Raw genomic sequence first — 26,409 nt, forward strand, 5'->3', positions numbered from 1 at the left:
GATACACATCATCCATGATTTTTTAAGACCTTGCAGGTGTTCACTGTGTCAACAGAAGATGGTTGGTTCTTGGGTCCATGTTTCATGCTTTTCATCTGACAACTGAAATGGAGAATACAAAAACCTGGGTCTCAAGGGTGCAAAATCTGCAGGATACAGTAGGATCAAAGAAACAATTGAAACAGTCCCTATCCCAAAGGTTCCTTATTATTTGCCTGGAGAAACGAAGAACATCTTCATTCAAAAGCTACGGGAGCATATAGAATCATTTATTCTCGACTGATCAGAGATCAGCTGAGGCAGGAAGCCACTGAGCCAAGCAGCCAGCTTTGCCGAGCTTGGACAGAAATCCATCCTGCAGGAAGTTGTTGCTGAAGCAGTGCCTCAGCTGGCTGCTGGGATTCCTAATTCTGGTGGCTTACACGCGCAGAATCTGATAGCTGAGACGGTGTGTTACTGTGGCACTGAAACATCTTTCTGCTGAGACACTGGGCACTCCAGCCACAGAGCTATTTCCTGGGCCACAGATTATCAGCAGTGGAGTTGGTGCGGGGTGCCAGTCCGTGTTACTGGAGGTAATGTAAAGGATTATTGCTCCTGGAGCTCTTTAGGGAGGATGAAGGTTTACTGGGAAAAGCTGTTCGTGAAGCTATGGGAAGGAGTTGTCTTGTTTGGCACAGGTGGCAGAGTTTGTGAGTGGGAGCTTCTGTCAGTGACTGCATATGAGAGAGATTCCGTAGCAGATACCGTCTACTGGAGAGTCCTTTGAAGAGGAGCAAAGTGATGACGTGTTATTCAGGGAAACCACAAGTTGCCTGATGTTCTTGCCAGTAGGTAGGATGGGCCTACAAGGAAGCTGGAAGAGGGGACTTTCTGCAAGGGCCTGTGGTGACAGGACAAGGGGTAATGGGTTTAAATAGAAAGTCGGGAGGCTTAGATTTAGATATCAGGAAGAAGTTCTTCCCGGAGAGGGTGGTGAGGCACTGGAACAGGTTGCCCAGAGAAGCTGTAGATGCCCCATCCCTGGAAGTGTTCAAGGCCAGGGTGGATGAGGCTTTGAGCAACCTGGTCTAGTGGAAGGTGTCCCTGCCCATGGCAGGGGGGTTGGAACTAGATGATCTTTAAGGTCCCTTCCAGCCCAAACCATTCTATGATTCTATGATCCTATGAAGTTGAGGTTCTCGGGGGTCTTTGGGAGAAGGAAATTTCTGTGTCACGTGTTTGATAGGTTTGGTCCTGCGTGTTGGAGACTGCGTGGCAGAGGAAGGTATACTGCAAAAGCAGAAGAGCGATTGCAGGGGAGAAATCACACAGTTTCAAAGGCTGTGGTCTGGGTTGGACCCCCAATTTGATGGAAAATTTACAACTGCCTTGGGCTATTGGCTGCCAGTGCCTGTCAGGTAGACTTCCTTAGCTGTACTGGTTTATCTATTGAAGTCTAGAGTCCTGCTTTGCCCTGGAGTTGGGTTACAAGGCCAGCAGTTTCAGTGAGTTTCTGAGGCAGACTGTCTCTGGGTCTGTTGTACAGGTGGGGTCGGGCTGGCTTGCTAAGACAGGATTCCTAGAAAGAGTGAAATCCTGGCAGGATCTGTTCTGAACCAGTTTTCACTTTCATCACAAGACCTTTTAATGCTATCTCTCTTAGAAAGGGAAAATCTTCAGAAGATCAAGCAGGTTAAAAACCTCACCACTCTGCTGTTCGCTGCGTTCTGTGTGACCTGCATTTTCCTCATGAATTAGAGTACAGAGATTGTTTTATTGGGCTACAGTTTGAGAATGTTGATCTGCGTTGTCAGAACTAGGGTTGTGCTATTATGAGCATCTCAGCAGCAGCTAGTAATGCATGAAAATACTGTTAAGTGTGCGCGCACAGTGGAAATGTGTGTAATCTTATGTGAGGGTAGTATCTCTTAAACTTGTTTTGTTTCGTGGTATGGTGGTTAATCTCCTCAAATGAAGACCTACTTGTATAAAACCATCTTCCATGGTGTGTGTTCTATGTCTTTCCAAGCCATTTTGGCTGCTTTTGGGAAAGAGCATCTCATCAGGGATCATGAAGCCATTGAAAAGCCATGTGATCGATCCAGAAGAGGATCTGCCTGGTTGGGTATGGTATGGGAAATGAACCTTTTAAACTGAATTTTGTCCTGGTTTTCCAGAGTCTCAGCTTATGGCCTTCAGCAGTTTCCTGCTATAGTTTCATAGGTCTCCCAACAGCAACGAGGTATGCGTGTAATATATAAGCTTAAATCACTGATGTGTGCGAAGATGTTTGTGAGATGGAGATCACATGTCCTTTGGTGCAAATCTTTTCTGCCTCTGCAGGTGTGATGCTTGTTCTTTTGAGATATTCCCCCAAAGTGTGATAAAGGTGTAGCACTTACAAATTCTTTACAGTAATTCTGTTGGAACTCTGGTTTTGGAACACATACAAAGACTGAGCTGACCACAGTCATCAGGAGCTGAAATCTTAACAGAAGGGAACTTAGAACACCAATGATCTATGCAAATATTATTTTTCTACTTCATTTTTTATTTACATCTGGTGATACATCTTTCCTATAGCCATCGTTGCCTTGCATGCTCAGAAATGCATCCCACTGGAGGACTGAACATGTTGTTCGGATACCCGTACAGTAATACGTTCTGAGATCTGCCATGGAAAAATACACGTGTTTGTGAAAATGTTGAAATTGAAAATGCAAACTTGGCTGTGGCCAGATGAAAATCCATGAATAGCTGGAGTGGTTGAAAATGTTTAGCTGGGAATCAGTGACTTCACAGCTGAGCCTTTTGAAACAGTGTGTGGATGTTCCTCATCCACTTCAGTGTGAAGTCCTGTGCTTTAGGGTAAGCTGCTTGTAGCATCTCTTTGAATTAGAAGAGTTGATTTTTCTTTTTCCTTTTTTTTTTTTTCTGAACACCCAAACAGATGTTAGTGGCTGCTCAGGTGTAAGGGCTATAAAGAACATCCGTAATGTCTTGAAACAGCATGCTGCCTCTTTGGAATCACAGCATTTTTTTTATCGCAGTGTGACAATTTCCAGATATGCTCTGGTGAGAGCTCAGAAAGGAATATCAGGCAGAAGATAATTAGTAATCAAGAAGTGGTGGGGGAAAAAACTGTAGATAGTACAGAGGTACAGAGCTAGAAAGGCATGTTTTCTGGTATATTAAAATGTGTGTGTATTGTATAGTCTGAGATACGGCTACAATTTATCTAGAAAACAGCTGGATTTCTCTTCTAGTAGAATGATGCAAGACAGTTTAACTCAACTGAGATGGTTTAGTATCTGTAAGTTAACAAGGAAGGATCTGTAGCTGAGAACACAACACTTTGACGAGTTGTATTGCAAGCAAGAGGAATTAGGTCAGCAGGACAGATATCTTTTACATGAAGCAGAGAGCAGTCCAGCTGTGCTGTGGAGTGTTCCAGGTTGTACCTTGCACTGGTTGTAAGACCTGGGGTCAGAAATTCCACTGATGATTGGTGTAAGTACATGTTGGCTGCCCCTAGAAGTATCTGTCAAATGGACGTGTGATTGTGTGGCTGTGAGCGAAAAGCTTCCGTCTTTGGCTTCAGATGAAATGTGACTTGAGGTCATTCGTGAGAGGTGTGCGCTTAGGATCACGGCCTCTCCGTTGACGTGTTCTGGCCAGTCTCACCAAAGCCAATGGTAATGTTACCGCTTTTCTACCATTATTATGATTATTTTTTTTCTTTTTCTGTTTTAAAAAAAGCTGAGGAGTAAGGAACGTTCTCGGACCTGCCCCAAAAAAGTGATCATGCTCTCTTCTTCCACTCCACCCTCCTCTCCACCATATCCCAGGCAGCAGGTGACTCCCTCTGCATGCTCTGTCCCTCTCTCTTCATTACTGCTTGTACAAGTGACTGGATCAGTTACCCGGTGCCCCACTTACAAATGTATTTCCAGTTTTTTCAGATGGTGATAGGGCTTCTTCAGCCACGTAGATTAGAAACAGGTTGGTGTTAGCTCACCAAAAGTACGATTGTGATGGTTGTCTGATGTACCGGAGGCTCTGAGATTCTACTGTAGGGTGATTTGTAATTACAGTGGCCTTTTCCAGTTTTGAGTTGCAGCAAAACAGAAATTAAAGGTTTGGAGTAGAGCAGGGAAAGAAAATGGAACTTTTCTCTATCACCACTCTTCATTTAAACAAGTGTGAATGAAGATTTGCCCTTGTATTCATGAAACTTTGAGGATTACTTGTATGAAGTGCCTTTTTTTTGTGTTGCAGCAGTCTGCACATGTCCAGTGTGGTCTTTCTGTTCCCTCCCCCAAAGCCTTTGTCTCACAAGAGTTTGTGTTCAGTCCGAGTTTGAATTTGGAGCAGTGAGAGCTGTTCTGATCAGGGTGTATAAATGTCCATCCAGATGTTTGTCCTCCTGCTTAGATACTACCTGAAATCCTTTATTTCCGTCTTGTTGTACGCTGTCATCGTGCTTCTTTACATTAATTTTTTGGTTTGCCTTCCTACTGCACTAGTAAATTCCACTCCTTCCTGGTCAATCCTGAACTGACCTCGAGGTGATAAAAAGGCAGCTGCAGTTCCACAGACCTCCCATAACTTCAACTGGGAATTGTACAAATAAATGTCCCCGTAGGTGGAAAAAGTGTCTTTGCCGAACACTTGTATGCCTGTAAACACTGTAAAGGCATGTTGCCTTTTAGCAGAGTAGACAAGGCTTAAGTTGGACCTGCCTTACTGCTGCGATTTCTCAGTGTGTTGTTACACGTTGCATTTATCTGGCTCTGGAGAGCACATTCTCTGCTGTCTCTGCATCTGCAAGGTGGGTCAGGTCTGCTTACTGATCTGGTTTAAAACTGGTCTAATAAAAAAAGAGTGGTTAGTTTTCTGGCACACTGGATAGTGTGATTCAAGAAAGAGTACAGGAATGGGCATCTAGGTAGGGTGGGTGGGGAAAGCCCTTTTCATTAGCAAAACCTGCATTTAAGCGGAACAGGGTGTTGTATTATCAGACGATGTGCTAGCCAGCTGCCACCCTCTGGGCAACATCCTTGGAAATTTTCAACAGATACATTTTACGAGAGAAGAAAGATTTTCCTCAGGTTTACAGGTAGAGAAACTAAGGCAGTTAAATACTGAGTTTTACTTTTTCATCCATGGTGTGGGTTTAATTTTCCATATAGAGAAATTTGCTTTCAGTCACTAAGGACCCTTTAGCTTTGTATTTTTCTTCACTTGCTTCTCCAAGTGTTTGTTCGTCCTGTGTCTTTTTGGTTGCTTAGTTCAGCCATGAGAGCCAGCTGCTGCTGGGTCCAAGCTGGACTGTTTTCTGCGTTGTGTCCTCTAGGAAACTTTTTTGCCTGTCTTCTCGCTCTGACAAGTAGTAAGTAAAACACCCTTCAGCTTCTTCCTTTTAGATCTGAGGAATTTTTACCCCCTGTGCTACAGAACTGATCTGTTAGACTCAGTTGAGAGGGGTCTACTTTGGGAGGCATTCTTTTTTCCTTGGGAATTATTTCTTTTCCTGAAGTTGTCTTGGCCCAGGTTTTATAGAATCAGACGGATCTATGTCCTTGTTACACGGATGTCTTTTAAAACCTGTACCTCTGCGCTTCTAATGCATTCGTTCTGCCACTCCTTTTAAACCTTTCATTTTCTTCCCTTGATCTAACATCACAGTATGAGTTACAGAGTGTCTTCCCATCTTTATCGTACTAATTTCATTACGTCGTGGTACTATATTGTGTTTTAGTGACCCAATATGGTTATATATGGACTGTTCTTTTAAAATTTTCCCTACAGTCACTTAAAGAATATTCTTCTTAATAAACTCTCCAGCTGTCATTATGTCCTCTTTTCTGCCTGCATCATACAGAAAATCAGGTGAAGTGTGTTCTGATTAGGAACTTGGTCTGTGGTTGTTACTAAGCTTGTAATTTTTGCCTGCAGAGAAACAGGGAACCTGGTGCTGACTATCCCGGGGAGCAGAGTCCCAGACAGGAGAGGGTAAAGAGCATGACAAACAGCATGGATACTGATGACACAAGGCTGTGGTGGATGTGTGTAATACAGAGAGCAAATGTCCTGGATAGTGAAACACACTTATCCTAATGCTGCTGTTAACACGCTGGAACTGCTGAAAGTCAATTAGGAGTGATTATTTCTGTGTGATACCCACATAAATGCATAACAAGCCTTCATCAACAGTTTGCTATATGCTTTTATTTTGCCCTAGATCTAGCACTTAAGCTCTTCCCATTCTTCTTTTTCTCTTACACCTCTTTACTGAAGTGTGCTGTGGCTGTAGCAGAAAAAGAGGAGTTATGTTTTGTGCTAATTCGTGCGAACATGGTTGCATTGTTTCCACTGCTTGCTTTCTGGATGGTTAAACAACTGGCATTCCATCCTGCCTCCTACAGGCCAAAGTAAAAGGAAAAATGATGAGACATTATTTAACATACAGACTTCGAAGCCTTCTTAACAATGAAATATTCAATGGTCTGTCTGAATTGGCTCAGTATTCTACAGAAGCATGGGAAAAGGAAAGATAGGCACTCAGAAGAACTGGTTGATTTGAACTCATATTGACAAATTAATTGACATTCCAGTAAAGGCTTTGAATGAATTAAGTCATAAGTGGTAGCCAGCTATAAAACGATTGCAACTTTCAGAATGTATTGTAACAAAAGACTCTTGTGGGCCGAATGTTGTTTGACAGGCAGTAGAAAATGAATAAGCATGTGTCTGCAGTGACACAGAAGCCCACAGCTTTATAATAGACCCTAGTTTTAGTGAAAATGATCTAGTAGGAAGGAGTAGGTGGAACTGAAAGCAGCTGAAAGTATATAGAGTATTATTAATTCGTCTGAATGGGAAAAGTGTTTCTCGTAAATTGGATGTGAACCCAATTTTTTGTTCTGCTTTAGAGTACAGTTAGCAGCACCCTGGTATTCTTGACAGATCAAGCCTGATCATTCTTCATGCACGCGTTTGTAGTTCCTGGTCCATTTACTTTTGTACTCTACAGACAAATTAGCTGAGGTCTGTGTGGTGTTGCAGGTGATACTCCTGTCCTGTACAGCAGGCCACGAGCCAGGTCTTTTTTCCATAGCACTAAGTACACCATACAACAGCCTAAGAAGATTGGTATGAAAGGTCAGAATATCAGAGGGGTCAAACACTGTGCCTGGGATGTGTTGGCACGACAGTGCAGCAACAACAAGTAGGGCAGTGAAGTTGTGAAACCGGCAACTTCTGCGATAGGGTGATTTTTGCTGTGCTTTGTTTCATTAAACATCCTCTCTTTGGTAAGTACAGCATTCGCTCTTCATGTACCAGTGGAGACAAACCCGCACTTCTTTTTTACCCTGAAAAAAGTGCGTGTCTGTGCACAAAATCCTGAGAAACACAAGTGCAGGTTTAGATATGTAAAAGAAATCCTTGAGAATCGAGAACTATGGTGAAATAAGTTGGCAAATAAGCTCCTTTGAGCATGATAAAGCCCCTTTTTTTTTTTTTTTGGATGGTAATGCCAGAGAGAGAGAGGCCACACGCTTTTTTGGTTTTGGCTGCAGCAGTCCTAGGTAGGAGTGTTGTGAATAACGGCTAACTCAACTGCTTTTTCTCGGCCTTGAGGGTCAAAACTTAGCATTTTAGAAGAGTAGGCATTGGAAATAAATGATTTCCATTTATTGGAAATAAAAACAGTCTTCACATGGGAGCTCCTCTTGCTGTTCTGCATGTGAATTTCTTACCTCAAAACTTAACACTTTAGAAGAGTAGGCATTGGAAGGAAATAAATGATTTCCATTTATTGGAAATAAAAACAGTCTTCCCATGGGAGCTCCTCTTGCTGTTCTGCATGTGAATTTCTTACCTTTTGGCTGGCATTTCGGTGTCTGTTTCTTTTTGGGAATAGTTTGTTTACTTCCTCCCTCCTTCCTCATCTCACAGAGATCTCCTCGTTTATTTTCTGATGACCAAGTGCCTGAGAATGTTGAGCAAAGGGCAGGTCAGCTGGCTGCCCTCCAGGAGTCCAGACCTGCGGTGAGGCCTCAGGTGACTACAGCCCTGCCTATCTGGTGTCCTGGAGCAGTGCGGGATCCTGGGTGCTGGTGACATGTGGGGTCAGAGGGATAGAAAAATTCACCAGAATACAATGACCGCTGCTGTGGAGTCACGTGATTAAATAGGCCTGGCCAAGTCTATTTGCCGGTTCTTAACTGTCTCCTTGTTTGATGAGTGATTGTGTTTCTGTTTCTCAAAAGACAGTGTAAATGATGAGGTAAAAACCAGCCTCCAAGCTTCAGAGTACAAGCTGAAAGCCAGCTGCACACCAGAGCAGTTCATCTCACTGCAGTCCTTTACCGGTCAGCTGCTCACAGATTTTACTGGCTTCTGGAAGCAAGAATATCCGCATTTTCCGAGCATAATTCCTGGCTCTGCAGTACGACTTTTGTGTCCATACTTGCTGTACACATTATTTCCAACGGTAGAGTTGGCAGGTTGTGTGGATTTTCTTTGATTCCATTGTACACTTTGGTTTGGTTTTGTGCCTAATTTCCTCTCCAGTGTGTCATCCTTGGTGTACTGGGAGCGTGACAGTTCGAACAGTGGTTTCTTTAGTTTTTAGTTGCTTGACCCATCTTTGTTTTCAGTTGTCTTCAACGGCATTAGGCAAATTGGAGAGTGCTTTTGGAAAACACCATCTACAGAAGTGATTTTTGTCATAACTTACTGTTTTGAGTTAACCATCCAAAATCAAGCTCTGTTCTTGGGCTGGAGAATAAGCAGTCCCAGAGCTTTTGTTAATGGGCATAACTTCTCCAAGCCATGTCAAAAGGAAACTTATAACATTTAAGTCACTTTCCACTGCTGTTCTTTTGGGGATGCTGTCTCTGCTGATAATTAAAGTCAGAAGTTGTTCATGAGGATGGAAGAGTGAAGCTTTGGCTGTATTTGACATAGAATTTGGGGATGTTGAAGAAACTGTGAAAGGCTGGGTAAGAAGACTAATTTAAACATATTAGCATTCATTTATTAATGGGTGACACAACTGAAGATCTCGGGCATGATCCAGGGACAACATGCTCATGTGCGTTTCCTTACGCAGTTGAAATGACAATACAGAAATGAATGTCTAGACCAAAACATCTTTCTCCTATCTTTTGTGGGGCTCTTTAGCACTTTAAAGCTCTTTTTGAGGGTGGAAAAGATTAACGGCATTAAAATGCAAAGATAAAAATTATTCTAGAAGCTACCTGATTTCTGTATAGTGCAGAATTAAGGAGGAGAGAAAATACAGGGGAGGTGGAGGACACAAATTAGAGGAAAGGATAAAGTGGGTAGGGCAGAGAGGAAAAAGGAAACAGATGTTGGAACGCTGCAGGCAGTGGTAGATTATGCTGTGGGACTTCAGGGAAGAAAGCAAGAAAAATAGTAAGAGAAAGAAAGCCTAACAGACAAAGACAGTTTCAGAAAAGAAATCTAATTGAACGTTGATGATCTTAATTACAGAAAATAGGTGTATAAACAATTATATCTCTTTAAATGGGGGAAATTGTGAAAGCCAAGCTGGTTTGCCTTTGTCCAGTAGATTTAATCTTGAGGCTAGTGAGGCTAGGCTAGGCTAAGTGCTAGCAATAGCTGGTTTTGTGGGTCATGCAGCTACGTGACATTTATTTTTCCTTTTTATAATGGAAAACATAATTTTCTTGTAAAAGAGGGTCAAATATTTGAAACTTTCATAATTTATCTTTCCAGATTCTAATTTCTAGGAATGTGCAGTTTCTACCAGCTCTACTTGTCTCGTACTCCCAGCTATTTTTTTCCTCTCTTTATGTGAAGTATTTCTTGGCACAGTGAGCTGTAGAGATGATGAGAGAGATATATCGGACCAAATTTTGGCTCCTCCTGTGAGAAACCAGTTTCAGAAGGATGCAAATTCTCAGTTTGGGATTTATTGTTTACTATTTGATAAGCAAGAACCGCAGATTCTTTTATATTGTTTTGTACTTTTTAGTCTGACGTTTCCAATCTGCTTACAGTGAATTTTAGGTTGGAAATTCGCTGCTAATTACTGGCAATGCATACAAGGTAATTTCCTTCTCTTCCATTCCCAAGGAGAGCAGGCTCTTGGTTTATGTAGTTAAAATACAGAAGAGGTTTCACATGGCCTGAAATGCAGTCTTAGTGCCTTGGGCCAGTAATACAGAACAATGGGAGATAGAGGAAGAGCAGAGGAAATTGATTTGGGATCTTTGCCAGTGGCTTAGGTGGTTGGCTTACGGGAGGCTGGATGTCTGTGGAAGTACGTAACTGCTTCCAAACAGTCCTAAATAACTTACAACCTAATAAAGAGCAAGTTAAGAATAACTTACTCTGCCTCACTAGGGAGAAAGTGAAGATGGACTGGACATTTTTCTCCTGAGTTTTCCTACAAGAGTCTTTAAGAAATTATTTTTGATGGTGGGCAGAAGGACCTGAGTATGTGTTTATTTTCTCCCCTCTTCCCTCTGTAGCCATGTGCGATTGTTTTGATTCTTATTTTATTTTTTAGCCTGAGACTGAACCGTCTCGCCGATTCTTTGTTGACCAGTGGGAGCTCTCTCTTAGCCTCCGTTCTTCTAATCGCCCTTCTTCACCTTCATCTGACTCTCTTCGACAGGTAGCGTTAGCCTGAGCCTTGCAAGGTGCACCCAGCCGTGTTCGCTTGCGGCACCCCGGTCCCACCAGCCAAGGGCGCGCCGCGAGAGATGGCGAGGCTTGCGGTGCTTCACCCGCGCAACGCGATGTCGGTGCATACGCCTGCACGGATGAGAAGCCACCTGTGGCATGGCTTGGTGACTGTCGGCCATCAAGCAGTTTGAAACTCAATCGGGTTTTGGTGTAAATGAAAAGCTTGTGGTCCATCTCACTCTCCAAGTGGGTTTTTTGAGCACTGGTAGTCCTTCTGGCTTTGCAGTAAAGCTTTCTTGTTTTGCTTGCTGCTTTTGCCGAGATGTTGGGCCAAACTACGGAATGCGTTTGTGCATATGTGCTTAATGGTCGGTGTGAACTAAGGAGTACCTCAGCTTTCTGAAAAACCACCCAGAATTTGAACTAGTTGCAGTTGTCATGCATAAACACCAGGAACTTGATTTGACCTAGGCCGGAGTGGGTTCTTTGCCGCTCTTGAAAATGTTGCAGCACCTTGTATGCCTTGAAGGCTTTTGCCCACGGGAGGAAAGATAAAAATGCTTCGTTTAAAGCCCAGTTTTGGGCCACATGTGATGTACAGGATAAAAAGCAGAACCAAATCAGAAACACAGAACGCCAAATCAAAAATTCAGCAACTACATTTCCCACACCAAATAGTCCAAGGTACTGTGAGTTCAGATCGGCATAAACACTTTTTAAGCATGGAACTTCATACGTGCTGGTAGAAATGTAAAGATCTTGAAGCTGTTAAGGTTGGGTGGAGGTTTTGCATCAAAACTTGTTCAGGGGAAGTCTGGTTCAGCTAAAAGAAATTTTTTTCCATGGAAAAGCTTGAACTGTTTTTTAAGAAAACTTAAAAAGCCGCAAAGGTTTCTAGTCTTTTAGATGAAAATGGAAAAATGTTGGCCAAATGATTTTGGCCGTTTAAAGATCAGTATTGAATGAAAGGAAGAAAAATTCTTCCAGTGAGCACCACTTGAAATGTAATACTTGACAAGGTGCGATGACGTGTGGCATTGAAAGGCAGCTCCGCACATCTGTGTGTGCACACAAGGGCTGAGGAGGGATATGGCACCTGGAAAATTTTGAAAGACCAATTGTGTTATTTCTTGCATATATAAATACTGCAAGTGCTCTGCGTTTTGGGGTGGAATCAGTAGACAGGTAGAAGTTCTTTCTGGGTAGGAATAAACAGTCATTACTGCAGTGGTGCAGAGCACAAGGAGCTTCAGTGGTTGCAGTGGTAATCTGATGGCTGAGCACTCCATGTCCAAAAGCTTTTTCCTCAAAGTACCACCCATTTTGTGGTGAATTTCGGGTTTTGTGACGCTTCCTGCTGTCGTCCTGCCTGAACATGTGAAGGTCTTAAACGTTCCTAGAAGGCTAATAGCCACATGGATGAAATTTATGCTGGTTTATTAGTTGTGGGAAATAACTGGTGTGCTTCAAACGAGTCCTGCCATATGAGTAAAGAGGGTGTTGAGATACAGCTATAGTCCTTCCCTTCAGAACAGTGTTATCCCTGGTCTTCTACACTTGCCAGAAGCTGGAGCGTCTCTCTGATCCTTCCATTTACTGAGGAGACTCCAGCTAAAAACATTCATAATGCTGCTTAGTCTGAAAAAGGAAAATTGCTCGGCGTGCTCCTTGCTGCTCTGGGTCAAATATGTGGCGTTTGCAGTGTGATTGGGCTAATGGGGATGTAACTGCCTAATTGTCTTAACCATGTAATTACTGCCAGTGGTTGTATTTCCTGTGAAAAAACACTTCTTCCACTCCTGCAGTGACTGAACTTGGCTTGCAAACACTCATTTTAAACCAGCTAAGTTAACAGCCAACCTGCCTAGATTTCTCGGAATGCTGGAGGGATCTTGGCTTTCCAAAGTTACGGAGTCAGTCAGTCCCATGGTGGAGAAAAGCCTGGTCGTAAAGCCGTGTTTTCAGTTCAACAAGTATGTGTTTCAGGTGTAGGCAGGTATGGCTTTAATGCATTGGAAGAGGATCTTGCATCTTTTTCCATATAAACCTCTGTGTATTTTTAGCACTGGAAAAAATGATATTTCTGAATCCCTGCGAGTTCCGTAGTTAAGGATTTCTCCCTGCTCTATGAATGCTCTGCAAATTAGTTCTTCCCAGTAGCTAAGCGTATAAATATGCTGTTGTGATCAGCACGTTGCATCAGACTGGCATCAGAAAAATACCTTTTTGAAGACATGTCACAATTTTACTGAGAGGGTAAAATTTTAGGTTCTATTTGGCCTTGTCTTTGAGAAGTTTAGGTTTGCAGGTGCAAAACACCCCACAAGGGAAACCAAGATCTGCTTTCTTTGTTGTCGTAGGATTTCTCGAGCACTTAGAGAATGCAAAATGCAAGCATACAGTTGACCCTGGACTGGACTGGGGATTTTTGCTGACACTAGCTTTGCTGTTACTACTTTTCACTTCATTTTGTCCACTGTCTTGGCATGATTTGACCCCTCTGCACCTTTTCACCACCTAACCTGTTCTCATTTTAGTCCTTTTTTTAATTGGATTTTTGTTTTTTCTTCTCTCACCGCCCTTTTGTGTTGTTCCATCCTCCTGGTAGAAGTATATAAAGATGTACACAGGCGGAGTGAGCTCATTGGCTGAGCAGATAGCCAATCAGCTTCAAAGGAAAGAGCAGCCCAAAACCCTTCTAGACAAGAAGGAACTGGTAAGACGCTGTGCAGAAGGCGATGCGTGTTTGTGATTAGATGTGCTGTAGATCTGAAGTACTGTGAGTGTCCAGTTGTTACTACCACTGGTGTGGAATCTGTCATAGCTTTGTGAAAGACTTCATTTCCCTTTCTCCATCCACCCTCACTCCTGTCCTCCTTTCCTTACAAAATGTTTTAATCTAATCTCAGCATCCAAGAATCATGCGTAAACATTTGAGAAACTGCTTGTCATGGTTATGATAATGTATTTGATCTGCTGGGACTACTTCTGCATTGTTTCCTGGAGGAGGTACTGGTTCTGATAATGTAGGTCTAAGAATTGCTGGTTTTGAGGGGTGTTCAGTCATCTCTTTCAAGGTCATCATTAATAACACTGGTGTCCACTCTTCCATCCGGATCTTATTTTTACTCCTGACCTATGTAGGCATGGCATCCTAGGACCTTCTTCCCTGGACAATAAGGTTAGTTTTTGGTGTCCTGGTTAAACCTGTGAATTGTGTCCAAGAACTGAAGCATCCATGTGTGAAAAACTGCAGCATCCAGATGCTCCTGTATCCGCATAAATGAAGGGAAAATATGACTGTGCAGTCTTGCTGAGGCTGGACACACACAAATTCAGCCGTGCCTATTTCTGTCTAGGGCTCGCTCAAGAAGGAGTTCCCCCAAAACCTGGGAGGCAGTGATGTCTGTTACTTCTGCCGCAAGCGGGTCTACGTGATGGAGAGGCTGAGCGCTGAAGGCAAGTTCTTCCACCGCAGTTGCTTCAAGTGCGAATACTGTGCCACGACGCTGCGCTTGTCATCTTACGCCTACGATATTGAAGATGGTAAGAGAAATGGCCGCCTTGTCAGAATTCTTTTAACTGTCCGGGAAGTCCATCCAGTCATTTCAGCTCTTTCTTTGCTTAAAAATTGTTTATTGAGTTAGAGAACAGGGTAACTGCCCTTCCAAAGACACCATCTCTCAAACTGTTGAAACTATATGGATCTCCTGTGTCTGACAGCAAAATAACTGAGCTGTTAGGAATTAATTTCATGTAATAACAGCTGCTAGAATGCAAAGAAATGAATAGTAGTTGGGTGCTTTAAAACGGTTTGGAGGCCGAGTTTGAAAGCTAGAAATTTACTCTTATTTCAGTACTGTCAGATGAGGAAACTCCGTGGTGTCTAATAGCACTTAAGAGAAAATAACATGTTGGAGACAAATGCAGTCAGCTTTCTCCTCTTGAGGACATCACAACCGTCCGACGCTGTATGTTTATTTTAGATGTACTAAAATAGGAACTTTACAATCAGGGCTGTGATAATACCTCGATACAGACTAAATTCTGTTTATATAGCAAAAAATAGAGCCTCAAAGTTGAGTAGAGGTAAATGAATGTTACCGATATAGAGAAAGTGTTGTTGAAGTAGTTAGTGACAATTCAGTAATTATTCATGTGTTCTGCACCTGATAGGAGGAAGGAATGTGATACAAAACTTGGTCATGACTCAGTTAACAGACTCTAAGATGCTTAGAATTAAGGGAAGCTTCAGATATACCTAACAAATCTGAGAAACTAGACAATAGGGCAGCAGATGAAACTCCATTTATCAAAAAAATGTGCATATCAAAAGTGGTAGATTGAAATTACACATCTCTTGTGAAGAATAATCTCCTCCTAAGAGCAGCAGTGTGCTGCATTCTTTGCTTGAGCAGTGATTGACAGAAATGTCATATTTTCTGATGAAAATATTTCAGATAAACCTTTATTTATATCTGCAGATATGCCTTTATTTTCTTCCACAGCTGCCATTTGTCTTTATTCCTATCTCAATAGAAAAATATGGGCAAAATGATGTAAAACCTAGTGAGAGGTTATTTGGGAAGGATTCTACTTCAGACATGATGACGTAGAAACCAAAATAAGAGGAAAAAAGTGTTAGCGATGATAGATTTCCCCACTCACTGAGGCAAAGATGATGCAAAAATTAAACTGGCGTGCCACAGGAGGAAGCTCCAAAGTATCCTACTGCAGATTGAAATGGTATAGAGTTGGTAGGCGTGGAGCTAGGCAGACTCTTTCTGCATGTACTGGCTAAAATAATGGCTATGGAAACACCATCATGGCTTAAGAGACAACCAGGACCAAAGTTATGGACTGATGATGCATCATATAATGACTTTATGTAATGGACTGACTCAGTCACGAAGAGTTGAGGAAACTTAGAATCACCAAACCCGCCTCCCAGTAAGGAATAGAAACCCCATTATTACTTGCCCGGAAGGTTAGCAGGCTTGGCATGTGGGTTTAAAGGGGCCAGTGATAATTCTGAAATCAGCATCTAAAAGTAAAAGCTTCCTCAGTAATCCAAGTTGTGGAAAAAGCATTGTTTGAGCACGGCTGTTATTTTGGGCATTCACAAGTAACTGAGTATCTGATTGGCAATAACAGACTGAGCTCCTGTGTCAGCTGTATGGGCTGATACAGTTTTTGCCACCAGTTTTCGTGATTCCCTCTGACAGCAAGCTTATGTATGCGTTTCTGGCCAGATAATTCCCCACAGAGTAAACACGAAGCTCGGAATTTCCATGCACTTAGAGCAGTGACTCTGAAATGATGTTCCGTCCCTAGCAGTTGTGTACCTATATGAAGCAGATACGGCCAAATCTGTGGTATCCCATCTAACCTGCTAACTGTGAAAATGTAGCTTATGTTTCATTCTGGGTTTTCCTTGCGAGAAGGAATAGCAAAGCTCTACATGCATTGTTGCTAGTCGTCTGTCTGCCTGGACTGATGGGCATGCGGCAGCGTTCTGCCCTCGGTGTCTGGTTTTAGGCTTCAGAGCCTGAGAATTTTTATGTAAGGGCTTTTCTGCTGTTGCTGTCTTCAGACAAGTTGAAAGAGCGGATTTTGGAAAGGGTAAATATTAAGAAATGTTTATTTAAGGAGAGGTGTCTCGACATACAGGGTTCATCGCTTTCCTGTCGTAAAACAAAGCCTTGTGCAAATGCCAGCCCGGAGAAACTGGAGGAAGGGGCAAATGCCAGAATATAGGTTTAAAATGCACTAGCATAGCTGTAGGAAGAGGATAGCGGTCGGGGATGCTATGTAGGGCTGCATATACCAAGTAGGATATGCTTTCAGCGGAACACTGGAAAATAATTCTGTGCCATTCATTTGCTGCTAATAGTATTATTTGTGTTATGTTATTCCTAGTGCTTCTGACGGGTTTCAGGTACTGGTGATAACCCCTGTAGCGTCTGGGGTGTTACTAAACCGGTGCTATCACAAAAAGTGTCAACTGTGAAAGTGAATCACTGGTGGATTGTCCTTTCCACATGTTTAGAGATGGTTCTCTGGGAGTTAACACTGCCCTCTCCCACTTTCCTCTGCTGGTTGTATTCATTCTTGCTTTTTCCAAAAGTGCTTCTGCCAGCTTTTCATGTGATGGTTTCTTTGTTCCTCACACACTGCCGCATTGTTAGCATGTGATACCACACAAGCCTGACAGCTTTGCTTTGGGGTTTGGTAGGATTTTAAGCTAAATGGCTGTCAGGCACCCAATGGAAAGGAGGCTAGCTCGGAGGGGGAGAGAGGAGGGCTGGAGTTCAAACTTCAGCCAGCGTTTGCCTCCACACAGAGTGAATACACTAGATGGACAAACGGGAATGGTAGCAGAAAATCAGTTGCAGCGAGATGGGCGTTTACGTTGTGCTGAACTGCTGTGTTCTCGTTGCTGACCATCATTCCCGCTTTACCCGCAGGTAAATTCTACTGCAAGCCTCACTACTGTTACCGGCTCTCTGGTTATGCTCAGAGGAAGAGGCCAGCAGTGGGTCCTCTCTCAGGAAAGGTAACTCCTTTTCATCTAACACGTCATGTTAGTAGGCTGTGATTCGTAACCTTGAAAGGGTAAATGTGCTGGGTTTTTACTCAGAAAGTGGAAGAATTCAGAGTGCATCAGGTTGGGTTTTTTATGCCATGAGATCTTGCAGTTCTGTAAGTTGTATTTAAAAGCAGTTCCTTTAATTACCACTTCTTTTTTCATGGTTCTTATTATAAAATCATGTACTCTCCCATTCAGAACAGGATTTTTATTTGTGTTCTTGTCAGCTGAAATACTTACTCAGTACTTGCAGAGAGTAAATGAATTGTTACCAGTTCTGATTTTGCTTTTCTTCTCCATGGTTTTTCTTAAGATGAAACAAATTATTTGCATTTCCACTGAAACATGAATTTCTACCCCACTTGCATAGGCTATGAGGACGACCTGCCTTCATTCCTGAGGGTTTTCTGTGTTTAATGGGAACCTATGTGGAAGGAAAGGATAACCCTTTTCCTATACTATCGTAATAGTTTGTGCTTTAAATGTAGGATCAAGATCCAGTCTGTAATACAGAAGATCTCCCAAGGCACTTAATTTGTTTCCTTGACCCCCTTTTCAGGTTTTTTGCGTACTGTGTCTGAGCAAACTGTATGGTAGTCTCCTAACCAGTTGTGTTAAGCTTGCCTGCTACCAACTGTCCTTCCCCCTAAATTATATTTTCCTTTGTGGTAGTGGTGGTGCTTGTCTTTCTGCCTGTGTCTCAGGTTTTACTAGTATGAGCTGAAGCTGTACTCCTTTTTGGAGGAATAAGGTATCCGTCCCAGTATTTGTGCCATACTTCCTGCCACAAATCAAGACTAAAAATGGTACTTCTTTTATTTCCCAGAGGAGCAGACTTCAGGAATCACGCTGCTTTGACCTTCTTGGATATCTAGTTTGTTTTTCAGAGCTTTAATCAATAAATTGAGAAGGAACATACTCAGTTCAGACCTTGCCTTACGCAATGATTAAGGGGTATATAATTGCGAGAGGGATGTTTTTCTAGTTCAACGTGTTTCATACGTATAGCCTTATGTGAACAAAAAAAAAAATAGAGTATTGCCGAGACATTTTCTAATATGAATTTAATTTCCCCACGTTCTTACAGGACGCCAAAGGACCTCTGCAGGACGCCATGGCAAGTGATGGAAGCGGACGGGCCAATACCATCTCCGCCTCAGCAGAGAGGGCCCCAGGTAGCTCCGCTTCCTTCTTTAGCAGGGTGGTGCAGTACTCGCTCGGCCTCTTGGCCAGAGTTAGGGTGGCAAGCCAGCGCCTGCAAAGCACGGTTTCCTCGATTGGGCACCAGGTAGCCCAGAACCCTTTGGACTCCTTTTTCATGTGTCAGCTGGTGGCTTTTGGGGTTCCCTTTCTCTATGTCCAGTCAGAAGTTCTTGTGCAGATCCTAGGGGAATTCTGTGGGCAGCCTGCTGACCAGTAAGAATTAATGTGACCCAATGTTATAAGCTGTATAACTCGTGTGATTTTGGGGTGCCGTGTGAATTTTGTGCGTTACGTGAAAGTCTCAATATATTATTTTGCACTGTGGCTTTGGGGCCTAGATGTTCTCCGTCCTTTCAAGGACATTATCTGAAAGAATTCCAGGAAAACACAGCTGTTCAGTTGAGGGTCTCCTCCGGGTGGGCCCAGATAAAGAGCCCCGGTCTGTAATGTATGTGTTTGTGAAGATGTTCTGATGCACTGGAATAACTCTCAAACTGGATTTCTGTGTTTGCCTGAATTCTGGGTGTGGTTTCTTGTTCTCCCAAGCTTCTCTTCATTAATCTGGTACTTGAATGGGAAAGATCCCATTATTTCTGGATTGTGTCTCCTTTGGAATTCTGGGTGTCTCTGACAATTAATGGGATCGGATTCCTTAAACCCCTTAAAATTTCGCGGTGCTGGCAGGTCATGGTGCTTTTTCCTCACTGCCAGAATCTGTGCTGCTCCTAGCCATGGCTTTGGGAATGGGGTGGTGAATGTGTGTGTCTTACTGTGAAGTAGTTTTGCCTTTTAACTTGAAATTCTAATTCCTTCTAACATGGGAGAAGTGTCTGTGCTACAAATGCTCGTTTGCCCAGCCCCTGAGTGCTCATTTAGTGATGTCAGAAAAACGAAGAGATTTGATTCCTCGTGTTTCTTCTAGAACACGATGGATAAACTAAATCAGCTGCTTTTGAGCAAGACTTTGAGAAAAGAATGTTTTCGCAGTGCTAGTTAAGAAAATACTTTAACAACATGCAGGCAAATAAAAATCATGATTTTGTTTGACTTATGTATTATTCTTAAAAGTGTTTCTAAGATTGTAAGTGAGTGCAGTCTAACAGAGATTTATTCTTAGAGTGCACAGTTGATTCTTGAAGTGTAGTTACTTTCACGGTTCCCTCTTTCGTCTGTGTGCATTTTCCATATGGCAAAGTGAGGAAAGGGAAAAGGTATGAAAAAATGGCATTTGCAAAATGCTGTGGACAAGTGGGATAACTACAGTGTTTTTTGTGCAACTGAATAGACTTTAAATTGCTTTCTCTGAAAGTGAAGAGGTTTTTGTTTGCTTGTTTTAAGCTGGAACATATTCCTTAGGATTAATAGGAAAAAATACCTCGTGGAGCATAGGGCATCTGATGTGAGAATAAGGTGGTTTATGGAGTCGTTATCACTGATGAGAAGTGGAAGAAGGAGGATTTAGCTATATATATGAATTAGTTTATCAAAGTAATTGCTGGCAGAATGTCTTCTTCCTCTGATTTAGTCCTTCAGACTGATCAAATTTAATTACTTTTATAAATGAACATTCAATAAATAGCATCTAAGTGAACACTAAGTAGGGTGAGCAATAGGCCATGGTTTGCTATAAACTTATATAAACCAGATGTTTCCTTCTCCCCTTATGTAGTGGTGGCACCGTGCTGTAGCAGAACGGTAGTGTGTCCCAGAGGAGTAGAACAGAATAGACACCGTTTTATCAAATGGCAAAACTTGAAATCTAGGGCTCCTTCTGTTTGCTTTCTGCTTTTCTAAAGCAGCGTGTAACTGTAGCATCGTGTCTGAAGCTTTTGGACATTTTGAAGCTTTGCCTCTTGCAGTGCCCGAAGTACATGAGAGCATAGCTTAGCTGGGTCAAGCTAGTTCGCCTTTAAGGCAGAGTATTGCTGTGCATTCCTGGCTGTGCAGGACAGAAGTACATTTACTGGCAGAAGAATGAGCAATTCCCCTGCTGTCCTCCCCCTTCCTGCTAGAAAAATGCCATTAGTGGCCAAGGTTGTTTTTGTTGTGAAGTAAGTTTTAAGTATATCTTAAAACTACCAGCCTAACAGTGGTTAAGAAGCAGGAAGAGGCTAGATGCAATGTACTTTGAAAGCAAGCCACAGTGTCATTAAAGACAGGTCAGTGCTTTGTTAGCATAACAGCCATGTGCTGCAAGTACCTGCCTTTAGCTCCTGTTCCTGCTGGGCAGGGCGGTCAGGAAAGCTGTGAGGTGTTTAAGGTACATACGGTTGGAAAAAACCCAGCCCCACAACCAAAACAAACCCTTTTGAATTGCCAAGCTTGATAATACAGTGGAAGAACAGGCTATCATTCCTGAATAATCAACAGGAGTCTGTAGGATTGCATCTCAGTCTAACTCCTGACTTTGAACTATCTGTGTATGTGCTTTCTTGGACTTCATTAAGTTGTCTGTTTAAGAGACTGTAGACGTTCTGCTTTCTCTGTAGAGCAGACGAACACCTTGAGCAAAAACCTGTCTGAAATGGAGATCGAGGCAGAGCTCTGTTTCCAAGGCTCTGCCCATCTGGAGTGGAGCCTTCTCTAATCCAGGTCATCCATGAGAAAACGTTTGACCTCCCGTAAGACGTGCTCCCAAATGAAGTTTGGCAATAGCCATTTCAGAGCCTGAGGTCTGAGCCAGTCCTCAGTAGTCTGGTAGAGCTTGATGTACAGGGTGAGTTGCCTCTAAAATGATTAAATGAAGAAAGGAGTGTAAAATGCACAGGTTTGATATTTGATGGAGATGTAAAGAGAGCTTAGAAGGCAAAAGGAAGGGGTACAGCAGAAACATCAGTTAAAGAATACACAAGACAAAAACCCCAGCTGTTCTTAAAATTTTCTATCTCCAAGTTCAATTCATCCCTGAGCTGGCAAAGTGCTTGTTCAGTGAACCTTCTGGTGACTCCTGCAAGGCCTGCTTTCTAGTTGCCATGGAATCCCAAACGGATGTAAATTGCATGGATTCTCCCCCCACACTCGCTGCCTTTTTTTGCTGTGCCGCCAAATCTGGCCTCAGCTGTTTTTAGCCAGTTTAATGCTTAAAATGTATTCAACCACAAATTACCATTCAGGAGGTTTGATCAGCTGAGGTCAGAGGGGTCACAGCAAGCACTTGCAGTGGGTTACTAACCCGGTTGGCATGTGTTAACTTGGCTAACGATGTCAGCCCCGCGCTGGGTGGCGGCAGCCTGAGCTGGGGTTAAAGGCATTTTGTCTGTCCCTCGCGTTGGAACGGTGGTAGTTGCAGGGGGCACGGTCCGTGACACGCAAGCCGAGGGGTTTTTAGCAGGCCGCTGGAAGTGCCCTTCTTGGAAGGTTTGGCCTGGTTTGCCAGGGAACCTTCTGTGATGGTTGCCAGGGATGTTCCCAGGGAGTTTACAGTCAGACTGGCTCCTCCAGTGTAGATCAACCCTTCGGTTTGGGAAGTGGCAACAAGCTTTTGAGTGATGGATGCCGTTCTCTCCGGGGAAGTTGGGGGAAGGCTGTAACTGTGCTTTTGGTCCTGCTGAAACATTCTTGTCGTAGATTCTGTAACCTTTCTCTGTACCCTGTCTGCCTGTTTTTCCTCTATCTTCTGCATTTGCCTTTGTGCCAAAATTGCTGCTATTGCCAAGAGGAAAAAAAAAAACCAAAACCAAACTTTGCTTTTCAACTGTCTCTCCCTTTGATAATCTGTAACTGCTGTGCTGTCTTGAATTTTTTTTAATATTATTTACAGTACTTTATATGGTTTTAATGTGCTTTTAATGCAAATGCTGGTTTTCTGTTTGTTCTAAAGGTCTGTAAGAACATATTTCTGAACTTTCAGCTCTTTTCTGACAGATGGACTTGGAACAGTCTTTTCCCCTATCAACTTTATGATATCGCTCCTTGGGGTGACTTTAGCCGGTGGTGTTTGGTTGTACGATGTTTCCCACGTCAGGTTTGTGCTCTCACAGCAACGGGTTTCCATCCCTATCGGCAACAGGGAGTCTGTAAAGGAGAGACCTGCCAGGGAAACTCATACTTCCAAATGTACAGCAATAAAAGGCCAAGTCGTGAGATCTTTGCAGCAGTTACTTGACCTGTGAAAGATTTAAGAAGCCAACTACAAGCCATAGTATGCAAAACTGAAAATGCAATGCAAAGTAGAGGCGGTAGGCCTCCTGCTTTAAAAAATCAGAAAGATATTTAGTGTATATGATACACTTATACAATATGGAAGGTTAAAAATTCTCCAGTGGATGTGCCTTAAGTGTTTTCAGGGAGTGATGTTCTGAGCAAAGCCCCTCGCAGTAGACTCTGAAACAAGTAATCTGTTGTCTGTAGCAAGCGAGGCTGGACTTCACATCAGCGAGTTCTTTGCTGGCTTGGAGAGCTGGAGAAGGGTGGCTGCTTCCTCGAAATGGCATGCCCTTTAAAGTCACTTATCTGAGCCACATTTTGGAAAGGATCTTAACTGTACACGTTTAATGAATCTTTATGAATGCATCCAATCTTATTTGCACACAGTTCTACTTCTGTATCTAACGAAGTGCAAATACATTTTATATCCGTTTCTGTGCGTAAATAAGCTTCTTGTCATAAACATTGCCTCTTTACAGCTCTGTGAAAATGAGTCAGCTCGAAGCAATACTGTTTGCGTGTGCAAACAAACATATCTTCATGAAATCCTCCACTTGGTCACTTCTTTATTATTCACCTTTAGTTTTTGCTTTAATTTGGTCGTCTTTAAGCATTAAACTGCAGAAGAGAGCAGCAAACTCATTCTGTGACATCATGTTTCGTTTCTGGTGCCTTCATTTAAAACCACTGAACTGTGCATTTAAAAACATACCCATATCCAACCCCCCAAAAAAAGAAATAAGGGAGTACATCCCTATTTCAGGATGCACCACCAAACTGGGAGGAAAGATAGTTCTTCTACTGCAGTGCCTTGAATGTGGTCTGTTCTGTTTGGAACAGCCGTGGTGGTGTGTTTTGCAGGACAGGGCACATGATACTGAACCCTTTTATGGGGTTTCGTACAATTCCAGAGAGATCTGATGCAAGATTTATTTCTCTCTGCTGGAACGTTTAAAATATAAACTTAAGAACCAGACCCTGTATTTTTGGAAGCTGAGGAGAGTGTGTGGGTTGCCCGATTAGAACCAAGGTTCAGTGCCCAGTGAATCATCGCTTAATAGCAAGCCAGGAATCTCTGGTAGGATAAGTGCTTGACTGTTCCTAGTCCATCATGTTCCCCGTCAGTGTTCTTAGCAGGATTTGAGGGGCTTTAGCATAAAGGAAAGGAGAATGCTAAAAGACCAGCAATTTGAAGCCTAGAAAATTTGGAAAAGGCCATTTGAAAGGTCATTTGTTGTGAAGAGTGGAGGTGCAGCTGACCTGATCGACTTTCACTGAAAAATCCTGAGAAGAATTTTGGGGACAGAGGAAGGATATACAAAACAGCGACGTGCTGAGTTTGTGCTCGTGGCTGGGTCCTGCTAAGAACACTTTTTCCTGGGAGTAACTGGGCTCCCAATTCCACCTTTCTCTCTAGCTTTCAGACCTGTAGACTTGTGCCACTGGAATATTTGTTTATTGTTTGTATGTGTATATTCTGAAGGGTGATATGAATTTTTCTGGGCACTTCAAGAGCTTCATTGAATGTTTTTGTGTCTTAGAAAAAATAGTAACGAGTTTGAAGGAGCTGGATGTTTTTTTTAAATTGCAGAATTAAAATGTCTGGGGTTTTGGAAAAGTGGGATCTGAGAAATTACCATTTGAGATTGTTTCCCTCAGAGAAGGGAGGGAGCGTGCATAAAATAAGCTTGGTGGCAGATAATGTTCAAGTGAGACGATCAGTGCTCAGAAAGGCTTCATGTCTCTTCATACAGCCTTTTTGAAGATTTTGATTTATGCAGTTGTTTTGAACCTGTTTTTGTTTTGGGTGTGTGTGTGTGTCTCTGAATTATGTAACGTGGTTTTTCCTGTTGCTGTGAAATCAAGACATTATTTGTTCAACTGTGTGAAATGTTCAAGGGAATAAATTCCAAACAAACTTCAGGTTTCTGAGTTTTTCTTTGTCATCCCCCTCCACTGGTGCCAGGTGAGGGATGCTGCAGGGGATACAGAGCTGGGGGAGAGAGGAGTGAATAGATCTGGCAAGCTCGAATGCAAAAGACATTTTGGGGAGCTCTGTGGCACACGCTGCCTGTCACTGCAAAGTACGACTTTCCGGCCTTCTTCTGTCTGGTGTTTTTGTTAATTTTGCTGTTGCGTTGCGGTTTGCTCGGAGTGCAGGGCGTACACGGCACAGACAGCGTGACACGTTGCTGCAGAAAACCTGCTGAGGAACCCCTGTGCTAAATATCTACCACTTTGGCAAGGCTGGTTTTGGAGAGACGCGCTGGCGGCGTTGTGGCCTCACCGATGCTGGACAGTCTGGGGGATGCTGTGCCTTGCTGCAGCGAGACCCACGGTGAGGGAGAGGAGGGACGCGGGGGAGTGCAAGTCAGCTGCCGGGGTCAGGGAGGCGTAGGCTTTGCGCGTGCTGTGGCAGGTACGCGTCTTGGCAGGATTTGGTCCAGCAGCAGCTGCGATGATGGGATGTTTCGGTGTGATGGCAAGGCAGAAAATGAGTACAGAGGCAAAATTGTCGCCAAATCCCGTGTCTTAGTTCTAGCTCAGTAGTTGCCTTCTCTCAGGAGAATGGCAGCTCAGGGGTCGGTCTCCTTTCCTCAAGGCCGTTAAGAGACTGTCCTCTGATGTTCTCACCGTGACAAACACATGGAGCTGGATCATAGCTTTGGGCTGATTTTCCTGTTCTCAGAGATCCGCTGGATTAGCCTACGTTAGGAACTCGTTCTGGTCTTCTCTCATGTGCTTCTCATGCTTCCTACTGCACCACTGGCAACTGAGAGTTTGTATTAGCCGGTGACATTGGCGAGTCTGGTTGTGAATATGTCTGCTCTCTGGGGGTTCATTTGGCCAGAGTCGTTACGTTTAAACGGTAGCTCGCAGAGCTGCAACCGCAAACCAGTTCTGTTACACCTGAGAGTTCGTTCTTTGGAGGAAAGTAAGCACTTTATGCCTTTGAGAATGCCTTTTATTTTTCTTTACTGATTTTGAGGCTAAAACGGACCCTCGGTTCTGAGAAGGAGCCATCAACGTTCAGTGTAAAACTTTGGCCCCATCAGAAGTGAAATCTGACTTCCTTGCCATACCAGTGTAGGAGTCATTGTTTTCAGCCAAAACTTGGAGAAACCAAGTACTTGTGCGACGGGAGAGCTCCCAGGCACTCTCGCCTCATTCTCTTTGAGGCCTCCGCGGATGCCTCACGCTTTGTTTCTGTGCCTGTGGTTCTCATGGCTTCTGGTGTTCCCTTACTAATCATAGAAACAAAGAATGGTTAGGGTTGGAAGGGCCCTTAAAGATCATCCAGTTCCACCCCCCCTGCCATGGGCAGGGACACCTTCCACTAGACCAGGTTGCTCCAAGCCTCATCCAGCCTGGCCTTGAAGACATCCAGGGATGGCGCATCCACAGCTTCTCTGGGCAACCTGTGCCAGTGCCTCCCCACCCTCTCCGGGAAGAATTTCTTCCTGATATCTAATCTAAACCTCCCTGTTTTCAATTTGTACCCATTACCCCTTGTTCTGTCACGACAGGCTCTTGTAAAAAGTCCTCTCCCAGCACCCTTGTAGGCCCCCTTCACATACTGGAAAGATACTAATGCTTACGGGAAGAGTTGGGCTCTGTATCCTGCCCCATGGGATGGCAGAGGGGTGCTGCCTGGGAACTCCTGTGGTCCTGACACTCAGGAGTCACTTTCCATTAAAGGAATTCTAGTTTTATTTGTGAAACCAAACTGAACCTTTTTTAAACACTTCTTCCCTTCCCTGCCACCCCTCCTCCCCGCTCCCATTCCAACCTAAGATACTGAG

General features: G+C 43.3%; 1 protein-coding gene across 1 annotated transcript in view; it reads left to right on the forward strand.

The window, feature by feature from the left end:
* Window positions 1-18,677, forward strand: part of MICAL3 (microtubule associated monooxygenase, calponin and LIM domain containing 3) — a 40,470-nt gene extending 21,793 nt beyond the window's left edge. The window contains exons 16-22 of the mRNA XM_010157478.1: window positions 3,742-3,837; window positions 5,941-5,997; window positions 10,550-10,657; window positions 13,277-13,384; window positions 14,028-14,214; window positions 17,136-17,224; window positions 18,345-18,677. Coding sequence (XP_010155780.1) covers window positions 3,742-3,837; window positions 5,941-5,997; window positions 10,550-10,657; window positions 13,277-13,384; window positions 14,028-14,214; window positions 17,136-17,224; window positions 18,345-18,677 — 978 coding nt within the window. The remainder of the gene's footprint in view (window positions 1-3,741; window positions 3,838-5,940; window positions 5,998-10,549; window positions 10,658-13,276; window positions 13,385-14,027; window positions 14,215-17,135; window positions 17,225-18,344) is intronic.
* Window positions 18,678-26,409: the final 7,732 nt, after the last annotated feature.

Source organism: Eurypyga helias, unplaced genomic scaffold (assembly GCF_000690775.1).
Source record: "Eurypyga helias isolate BGI_N326 unplaced genomic scaffold, ASM69077v1 scaffold9588, whole genome shotgun sequence".
Lineage (NCBI taxonomy): Eukaryota > Metazoa > Chordata > Aves > Eurypygiformes > Eurypygidae > Eurypyga > Eurypyga helias.